The sequence below is a fragment of the Acartia tonsa genome, chromosome 1, assembly GCF_053477335.1.
Source record: "Acartia tonsa isolate MP-2025a chromosome 1, ASM5347733v1, whole genome shotgun sequence".
NCBI lineage: Eukaryota > Metazoa > Arthropoda > Copepoda > Calanoida > Acartiidae > Acartia > Acartia tonsa.
Genome location: NC_137260.1, coordinates 8,501,717 through 8,511,878, shown reverse-complemented (window position 1 = coordinate 8,511,878; position 10,162 = coordinate 8,501,717). Strand labels below are relative to the sequence as shown.

Genomic DNA, 10,162 nt, shown 5'->3' with positions numbered 1-10,162 from the left:
GGGACAATGGTCTGTAAATTACACTTGTACCCAAAGTTTGATAACCACGTAATACATTGATTCAAAACTTTGATTGGTTGATTCTAAACTAATAGTGTCCAAACTTTTCAGCCAATAATTTTAGTGTTCAGAACGGGTAATTTGGTTTATAATCATCAAGGGTATTTAATGTATATCAAGAGAGGGGTAGGTTTCTGGTAGAATCCGTAAAGGTTATGTGTTATAAGTTAAAAACAGTAGTAGAACGATAAAAATTTATGTTAGGTAACTTTAAAAAAAAAAAATTTGTCTATAGTTCTTTTTAATAAGAAATACACATATTTAGTGATTTTTATCGTTCTACTACTATTTTTAAGCCTTAAAACACACACCTTTCCGGATTCTACCAGAAACCTACCCCTCTCTTTATCGGAAATTGTCTTATCCCTTAAGATCACTGAAAAAAATCATAAAATTCCATTATTTTTCTTTAAAAAGAAAAGATTCGCAAGTGATTAAGGTGTTTCTTCCATTATCATTATATTTCATTTTTTTTGTGAAGGTATGGATTAATAGCAAGTGATGATCAGAAGATTTGCACAAGAACAGTATTAGGTAAGAATTCAGATATTTTTATATAAATATTGTTGTGAACTTTAATCTTAAATGAGACATAAGTTTTCGTTTTATGAAAGTCAGGTTAAAACTATTATTTTAACATTTCTAGATCTACAACCAACAAGACTTAAAATCTCTTAGATGTTTTAACTGTCTTTGTTTTCCTATAGGAAATATACCAGTAATGCTTGATGGAGGCCTGATCCGTGCCAGCCGGCCAGCCATCAAAGGCCTCCTGGTGGGCATAGACTATAAATATTCCCTCTGGGGACTTGATGATCAGTCGGAATCATATCAGGAATTTCAATTGTCTGCCTTGCAGTTTTTTTTTTAGATTAAACGATGATAAAAAAAAACCTTTCGCATCACTTTTAAAAAAAAAATACAGTTTGGTCAAAAACTAATAAAAATAATCCAATTTATGCTTAAGAATAAGCATTGACAATAAGAAAACATTGCCCTATTGAACTTTGAATGTACTCGCCTCTCCAGAGCAGTACAGCTTTAGGCCTAGCCCTTATGGAGAATTTTATTCTACCAATTAATACAGTTACTTTTAATTTATTAAGATAGGTAATAGAACGGAATGTATGTAATAGAATGGTTTAAATATGAATGGACATTTCCATACGAAAATTAACAGATATAATACTAATTAAGAAATACAAAAAAGCTCACCAAAACATTTTAAGGATTTAAAAATCAGTCTTAAACTTGCACTTGAACACCTTTTCAAATACGCATAACAGAAATTTTAAAAACCTAATAATGACAGCTGCCAATTGAAGTCAGTGTTGTCTGCAGTCCATCAGCGAACAGCGGTGCGGCTGTTGGACGTTTGTCTGACAAACGGTGGCCTTTACATCAAGTTTGGCCAAGGACTAGTCAGTATGAACCATGTTCTGCCTAAGGTAAGCGAACTTATTTTGATAATATTTTGTGTATCTTTTTGTATATGGCCGATTAATTTATGTGATACACAAAAATACCCCTTCCGTAGATTACACTTAATGGTTGAAACTTTTAAACACTCAATTTAATGAATCAACCAATAAAAGTTTAATAGAGTCCCCTAAGTTGTTAAGCCAACATATAAAATATACATAGGGACCAGTATAATGAATAGCCCAGTGACCTCCCCCCCTCCCCTCCTCACTTCCTAATGTCTCCCTAAAAATGGTGTCTATTGTCCATGGTTGTTTCCATTCTTTTTTTTCTATTTTTTGGCCAATTACATACCAGTCAAAATTGTTTAAAAGAAATGGAAAGAGAAAAAATATTTAGGAATTTTCTGAGACACTAAAAGTGCTGCAAGATAAAGCCTTAAACAGAACCAGAACTAATGAAGTAGAAACTATTTTTCAACAAGATTTTGGAAAATCACATAAAGGTAGTTTATCTTAGTTAACTTAGATGAATCAAAGGAAAAGGCAGAAATTATAACACTTTTTCTTAAAAGAAAGAAATAGTAGACATAGAATGTCATTTTAAAAATATATTCTTTCATATTTATTTATTTTTAAAAAAATATCCTATTGTATAGGGTAAGGGGGGGGAAATTTCGGTTTTTTTTCGGTTTTTTTTGAAAAAAAATGGGGTAAATATTAATATTTTCAAATGAAACCAAGACCAGTAGAAAGCTTACGGAAAGGACTATCAGGTCCTAAAAGGACATTATCCTAGGACTTTTAGAAGTTGGCCGAAATTGACCGCAAAAAAGTTACCGATATTTCCCCACCACCGGGGGAAATATCGGTAATTTTTTTCAACCTAAAAAAAATCGATGAAAAACGGCCAAACGGCCAGTCGAACATAAATAATCATAATTAGTATAGGTTATAGGGATTATCCACAAAAAGTTTCATAATGATCGGACTATTCCTTCTATGTTAAAAATGAATTTTTTTGAAAGACGCGAATTTTCAATTTTTTTTTTCGAAATTTTTTTTTTTAAAAACTTAAAATTAATATAAGAAAAAAACGTATTTTATTACTTTTTAGGCCTGATCCTAAAAAAGCTCACATTGAACTATAGATTTAGCCCAAAAAACATGAAAATTGATTAAAAATTGACCTCAAAAATTGAATTTGAAGCAAAAGTGTCATCTTTGCAAAAAATCTTGACTACATTTTAACCTTAAAAAAATCGATGAAAAAAGGCCAAACGACCAAACAAGCGTAATAAATCATAATTAGTATAGGTGATTGGGATTAACCACAAAAAAATTCATAAAGATCGGACTATTCCTCCTATGTCAAAAATATTTTTTTTTCAAAGGACCAGAAATTTTGATTTTTTCCTCGCAAAATTTTGATTCAAAAAATAAAATTAATTTTTTTTTTGTTTTTTATCTGTTCTATTCATTTTTAGGCCTAATTCTTAAAAAGTCCATATGGAATGATAGATTTGACAAAAGAAAACATGAAAACATGACCTTAAAAGTTGAATTTTAATTTCTTTTGAAATTACCGATTTTTCCCCCGGCGCCAACTTTGGTCATTTTTGAGAAAAATATTAACCCGATTTTAAAGCTCTCAACGGATTTGGAAAAAGCGGGCAATTTCTAGTTCAAAAAGTTTTTCAGATCAGCTCTAGGTCTTACCAATTTTTGTGTAGGTCGATCTTTACACACCTACTAAAAAATTTTTGGAAAAAAAATTTTTTTCGTCCGACTTTGAGACCCAATAAGTACCCTTAATATTCATCTCACAAAAAATTCATTTTATACTTTTTTGTAGGCAATTTAATAAGGAATAAATTTGCTTTTATGTTTTTTTCTGTCATTTGAAAGGAACATGGAGAAAAAGGTCATTTAATGAAGGTAGGTCGAAATTACCGAGAATAGCCCCTTACCGAAACTTCCCCCCCCTTACCCTAGGTATTATTATTCTATATTAAAAAAGAATTAATATTGATAGTTGTAGTAGCTTTGTTCTCATATTGGCTTGAAGTTTATTTTATCCTTAGACTTATAAGTTCACTTATAAGTTAAACAAAATCTTCAAAATATTTATCATTTGAAAACTGATTCTGTTAAATTTCAGAAATTTTTAAAGAATTTAGCGAGGAACCTGTGGCTGCCGCCAGTTTGGCACAAGTTTTTAAGGCCACAACTCAGGGACAGATACTTAAAAGTTTACTATTTAGTTCATTGTAGCACAGCTGTTTATTACATTAGTCTCAAAAGTTTTATAATAACTTTTCTAATTCGTCGGCTTAACACTTTTGGGGAATTTTTATTGAATTTTGAATGGTTGGTTTATTAAGTTGAGTGTTCAAGTTCAATCACTAATTGTAATCTACAGCAGGGGTGATTTTGAGTATTATCATGGCGATTTACATCAATTTATTGGCCATTGTCTTTTCCCTTTAGATCCCTTGCAGCTACTCTCTAGAGTAAGTGTTTCCGTCAAAGTAGTGTAGGGTATTTGTTTTAATACATCAATTTATTGGCCATTGTCTTTTCCCTTTAGATCCCTTGCAGCTACTCTCTAGAGTAAGTGTTTCCGTCAAAGTAGTGTAGGGTATTTGTTTTAAATTCTAAATGAACTTAACAATATGATTATCAATATGATTAACAATATAGGGTTATTTAAAGATAACACATCTTTAAAAATTTTTTTATTGAAATTTTGTATAAAACAAAACATATTTTTGCAATTTTTTTTGTTAATATTTTACTACCCATAAATGGTTTAGACCTCCTTTGTTGATATTGATTTTTAAAGTATTGGTCTGCAGGATGATGAAATAGTAGCAGTTAAAGTGCAATATATTGATTTAAGAGACAGGTATACATTATAAAATAGTTACACTAGCACATTTATAATTAATTGTAAATTCACAAACAAGTTTTTATTATAACCTTATGAAGGGGGAAAACAGTGTGACTATAACAACGCATTTGACAATTTAAGAATGTTATTTTATTGACACATTGAACTTGCTAGTATTAATTTTTTTGTGCTTTCCACAGAACCTCACCCTATTCTTGTTCATAATAATAGTGAGTTTTTTTTTTCGTTATGCCTAACCCCTACTGGTTTTTCCAATATGACATACCCTAACCTGACCGAAGTAAAAACACGCACGAAAAACTACCTCACCGCACTTCTCACTTAATTCAATCTTTTCCAAAATTGGTGGGGAAAGTTTCTTTGCTCGACAAGGAACTTTGAGGAAAACCGCAATTTGTTTTCTTCCTGAACAAAAGAAGCTCTGGTTCACAAACTTATATTTAGATTTGAAAGTGATGTGACAACTATGGATAGCGTGCTCAATATGATTCAGATTATTCATCCACAATTTGCATTCAAGGAATACTTTTAAGATTTTCTGTAGCTATAGAGTATATTAAGTAGGTATATTGTACATCGGTCAATAAAAGAGCAGAAATACATTTAACCAACAAATATTTAAAGATTTTAGCCCTAAGTGTCCCCCCCTTAAAAAAAGGCTGAAATAACAAAATAATGTTTTTCGAATTTATAAATTTTGTGGTCAATTCATACATAGCTTATGAAAGAGATATATAAAAATGTTTATTTTTTTAAATTTTATTAGCTAATATTGTAAGTAAGATTAGATAAGAAATCCATGAACTCACAAATTTTTAAATAAAAAATCATAAAGTATATCAATTTACAGTGGGTTCTAAAAGAGCTGAAAGGACCATTAGAAAACGAGTTGGACTTCCAGAAGGAGGCTAAAAATTCAGAACAGTGTGCTGCTGAATTAAGCAAGTTTAAATGTTTATATGTGCCAAAGGAATGTTTATAGGAATTCAAACAATAAAGAATAATTTCAATGTTAGGATAGGTATTGTTCAAAAGAAGATAACTTAATTCTAACTTTTAATGTAAATAATCATTTCATTGCAAAAAACGCGTTATTTGGTTTAAGTACATTTCAATTATTTAGCTCATTAAAACATTTTGATTTAAATGATTTCATGGGAAAATTTTTCTAATGTGAGAACCATTTTTTTTATTTAAATGGTACATTAATTGGTATTAAATGATGAGCTATCAATCGATCATTTATTACCTTGGGATTTAAATATTCATTTATGCTAAATTTTGTTTGATTAAATAACTCATTTTGGATCCTTAGGGTAGGGTAGATTAATTCAGGAAAGTCAAATAGGACGTAAGTTGAGCTGCAGTAAAAAAATTATTCCCAGGGAGGGTGGGTACAATGGGCTTTTTATTACTCTAGTCCCCAAAGTCTTATAATAACGTTTTCTTATTCGTTAGCTTATCAACCTTGGGGACTTTAATTGAATTTTGATTGATTGCTTCATTTAGTTAAGTGTCCAAACATTTTAACTACTAATTTTAATCTACAGAAGGTGTAATTTAGTTTATCACAATTGGGAATTGTAAATCAATTAATCGACCATTGTCTTAACCCTTTAGATCCTTGTTTATTCCTATATCATTGGCTGTAGGTGTATCATGACACTTCAAGCCATAGAGTGTTAACTACAGAATTTATTGATGGTGTCAAAGTTACTGAAGGAGAGCAGATAACTGATCAAGGCAAAGAGATCATTTAGATTAATGGATACATTATTACTTAGATCTTACACCAGATTATCATGCATTCTGATAAAGTTAAATTTGTAGCTGAATAAATTAACGATCCCCCACATCCAACCCCTTTACCCATCCTCTCCCCTCATACTGGATGAACAAACTGGCCAATAAGTGATGTCAATGTTAGCAACCCAATAGACGACAATTTTTCCCTTGTCATAATATCCACTTAAATTCTTTATCTTGATAGTGTGTATACCTTTTTTGTCATTATTAGATTTAAGATTCTTTATATTTTAGCATTTTATTGATATTTCAGAATGTACTTACAGACCTTAGCTGAATCTTTAAATCATTTAGTGCTGCCACTGCCGATGCCACTGCCAGTGCTGCCAATAAAACATGGATCTTTAAATCAAAATGGTAGTAGTGAGAATTCTTCCTTATTCTAAGAAAATCTACCTTGTTCCCCCAAATTCTTCCTTATTCTAAGAAATTCTTCCTTATTCTAAGAAATTTTTCCTTATTTTAACAAATTCTTCCTTATTCTAAGAAAATCTGAAATCACTTTTGAAACACCCACTGGCTAAGTGGATGTAGTCAATTGAAAGACTACTATTAGGTGAGTCGCTTTCTAAATTGGCTCACTAGAGGCATCATCAGTGGCATCGCTGTGATTTAAAGATCCAGATCTTGTTTATCTTTATTCTTTATATTATATTCTAAAGTATCTCTTAAACACAGGTATGTCCCTAACTGACATAGACACAAACCTGCTGCGAGTATTTTCTGAACAGATATTCCACACAGGATTTGTACATGCAGACCCGCATCCAGGAAATATTCTCATCAGAAAGGTGGATGGCAAGGCTCAGATTGTTTTGCTAGGTAAGATTTCCAGAACAGCATTGGATTCTTATCCATGCTTTTTAATCTACATGAATAGTATAATCAGTGGCTGCGATTAATTGCATTTGAAATTTCTGAAAGTTTAGATATTTTGTGGCGTAATGTTGGTGTAAAACTTATTTTGAGCTGTAACTTTAGGGCAGTGGATAAGAAGGAGGGAAAGCAGAAGTGGAATTCAGTATCCTGGTCCCTTGTCCATGTGTTTTATGAATGAACTTCACTGAAATAAAGGGGACTATCCACGAACAAGAGCAAGTGATTCTAAGCACCTTCCAGCATTGATCCATAGTATTTTTTTAGTGAATATACTAGGTTTATGTTTGATATTTAGTTTATCGACTAAAAAGTTAGGTTTTATCATGGTTTTATATAAAAAAAACTTTGAAATGTTAAGCATTGTTTGGTGCAATATCATCAAATGTTTTGATGAGTTCAAATTGTTGTTGAAAAGCTTTGACACAAAGTATATTATTGTGATCAAAAATGTATATTTAGAAAAAGGGTTGGTAACTTGTAATATTGTAAACAGTTTAATTAATGTACTTTTGCAATTTACAGCATTTGATGCTTTTCTACCATGTTATTTTATTTTGTCCTTTGAACTCATCAAAGCATTTGATGATATTGCTTTAGAAAATGATTTACATTTCAAAGTTTTTTTCATATACAACCATGGTGAAACCTAACTTTTTAGTCGATGAACCAAATATATTCACTAAAAAATACTATTGATCAATGCTGGAAGGTGCTTAGAATTACTTGCTCTTGTTCGTTGATAGTCCCCTATAAAGATTTGAAGGGGAGGAAGGGAGTTTTTTCCGTAAACTTTATGAAAAATTTATTTATTTATTTAATAGATGATTTGATTTTTAGACCACGGATTGTATGAGAAACTGCCTGCCAATGAGAGATCAGCTCTGTGTGGCCTTTGGGTGGCTGTGGTTCAAAATGATTATGAAAACATGAAAAAGCAAGTTTTGAAAATTTTTAAAATGTACTTCCTTTATATTAAACTAATAAGGCGGGTCTAGATTAGTCTTATCACTTATGTATTTTAATTAAAAACACCTACAAAAAACAAATGATAAAACCGGTTTTTATATATTATATTATAGAATTTTAATTTAGATATGGCAAAGAGCTCAATGTAGATGATTATAGACTCTTTGCAATGGCATTAACACAAAGATATATTAAACCGACAAAGGTAGGTTTCATTTTTAAATAATATTTACATTATTACAAGGACGTGCTTACCATAAGTAGCGCTTCAAAACAAGCTAATAATATTTAGGAAAGAAAATTATACCAACAAAATTATTTCGAAATTAATCACAAAAACCATACGCGATTTTCAGCTGTCGTTGGGGGCAACACATTTATTTTGCTTGTTGGCTTTACCTTATTTAACAGCAATTCTTAGAGAACTTTATTATCTATGTTAGGATTTTCAATAATTTAATAAATATTATTTTGCTGTTAAATGTTATCTTTGTAATATTAGAATATACACTAACATAAATTTTTAGGAAGAGTAAGAAAAGGACGTGTTAGCACAATTTATGGACAAGAAAGGACCCAAGAAGTTTGACCGCAAGGCTTTCAACAACCTGCCCGAGGATCAGAAAGAAAAAATCCGCGAAGGGATCCGAGAGTTTCATGACCGTATGTTTGATGTGTTCCAAAAGATGCCCTCACGTATGATGCTGATTATGAGAAATTTAAATCAAATTCGATCCATTATAAAGGTATTTTATTTAGTTTAATCAAGACTTTAAAAGCTGGCTAAATAACGATTTCTCCAATCCACCCCGTATACTCTTACTGTATGAACGAACTGACAAATAAGTGGTGTCCATATTTTCAACCTAAATTGACGACAATTTTTGCCCTCTCATAATATCAACGCATATATTCTATATTAAATGCCTTTAGTGAATATGAAATTACAAGGACAAATTAGCTCAGCGCAGCAACAACAAGCTGACTTTTTGTTAGTTTAAAAGAAACAAAAACATTCCTTAATAAGTAAATAAACTGTTAATTCAAAACAATTTTATTTGATATCAATTCGTTTTTTAATGAGAAATATTACAAAAAAAGGTTGTTTTTTACAGAGTAATGCAATGATTATTCTGTTTTAGGAGCATAATACAGGTGTTGAGCGTTACCGCGAGATGGCTCGTGTTGCGGTCAGTGGGCGCTTTGGCGGTGGAATCAGGGGCTTAGTGGCGCAGCTAGGATTCGACATCAGGAATGAACATAATAAATAGAAAAATATAAGTACTTATGGTTTCAAGGGTTCTTGCTATTGTCAGAGAGGAAGGGGACATTGGGCTGTTTATTTCCCTAGTCCCCAAAGTCTTATAATAACGTTTTCTTATTTGTTAATGTTGGCTAACAACCTTGGGGACTTTTATTGAGTTTTGATTGGTTGGGGATGTACATCATCTTATCAGCCATAAGCCTATCCCTTTAGATTCCGAGCTTTAGTCCTGTTTTAAGCTTCTTAATCTTAAGACCAATTTACAATAAGTAACTCTTTTCTTTTAAGATTCTGACATGCATTGCTTTCTTCCTTTATGTTTTATCCATATATTTATTAAGTCCATTAAAAATCAGGTTAGCATGGGACGCTGTAAAGATGAGATTAATGAAAATGGGATTCAACCTTGCATTAAAACTTGGTTTTATACCTGATCTACTTAGTCAAATTGAAGAATAGTGCTATAACTGGTAGTTTCAAATAATATTTTTCTTAAAAATTGCCCTTCCAAAATTTAATTTTGTAAAATTAAAAGTTATAATTATGTATTAAACAATATAAGACTGTTGTTAGTAGTAATACTTAATGTATTATACTCAAAAAATTTATTTTTATACAGAAAGATGTAAACATTAGTACAATTGACTGTGATTACTAAATAATATATCTACATATAGTTCGGCAGTAGAGGGTTATTTTAATAATATTTGAATTTTTTAGAGGATTTTTCAAATATATTTAGAAGATTTTTGTTAACATTTAAAAAAGAATATTCTTCTTTTAATATTCAAATAACCCTTTGCCCATAAGTTTGAAACAACCTAGACTGTTATATTAACAAACCATATTTCA

The 10,162-nt window shown here is 30.8% G+C and overlaps 2 protein-coding genes across 2 annotated transcripts; both read left to right on the top strand.

Moving 5' to 3' along the window:
• Nucleotides 1-767: 767 nt before the first annotated feature.
• LOC145323451 (putative aarF domain-containing protein kinase 5) lies at nt 768-8,582 on the top strand. The gene is made up of 12 exons (XM_080165886.1): nt 768-895; nt 1,402-1,508; nt 1,882-1,987; nt 3,643-3,717; nt 4,341-4,389; nt 4,840-4,915; nt 5,246-5,366; nt 6,049-6,138; nt 6,880-7,023; nt 7,918-8,014; nt 8,173-8,251; nt 8,574-8,582. Exons 2-12 carry the CDS (start codon nt 1,488-1,490, stop codon nt 8,580-8,582), a joined length of 867 nt encoding a protein of 288 aa, XP_080022012.1. The 5' UTR covers nt 768-895; nt 1,402-1,487.
• Nucleotides 8,137-10,155, top strand: LOC145312414 (putative aarF domain-containing protein kinase 5). Its single transcript, XM_080151653.1, has 4 exons — nt 8,137-8,251; nt 8,574-8,792; nt 9,189-9,299; nt 9,668-10,155. The coding sequence occupies exons 2-4, from the start codon at nt 8,607-8,609 to the stop codon at nt 9,767-9,769; spliced, it is 399 nt and encodes a 132-aa protein (XP_080007779.1). The 5' UTR covers nt 8,137-8,251; nt 8,574-8,606; the 3' UTR covers nt 9,770-10,155.
• The last annotated feature ends 7 nt before the right edge of the window (nt 10,156-10,162 follow it).

Excerpts from the sequence above, each read along its gene's own strand:
- LOC145323451 (XM_080165886.1), top strand. The coding sequence starts at position 1,488 with ATGAACCATGTTCTGCCTAAG. Across the intron at positions 4,916-5,245 it reads ATCCACAATTTGCATTCAAG|TGGGTTCTAAAAGAGCTGAA; the intron begins GAATACTTTTAA and ends ATCAATTTACAG. Across the intron at positions 6,139-6,879 it reads AGAGCAGATAACTGATCAAG|GTATGTCCCTAACTGACATA; the intron begins GCAAAGAGATCA and ends TCTTAAACACAG.
- LOC145312414 (XM_080151653.1), top strand. The coding sequence starts at position 8,607 with ATGGACAAGAAAGGACCCAAGAAGTTTGACCGCAAGGCTTTCAACAAC. Across the intron at positions 8,793-9,188 it reads AAATTCGATCCATTATAAAG|GAGCATAATACAGGTGTTGA; the intron begins GTATTTTATTTA and ends ATTCTGTTTTAG. Across the intron at positions 9,300-9,667 it reads AGCTAGGATTCGACATCAGG|TTAGCATGGGACGCTGTAAA; the intron begins AATGAACATAAT and ends TTAAAAATCAGG.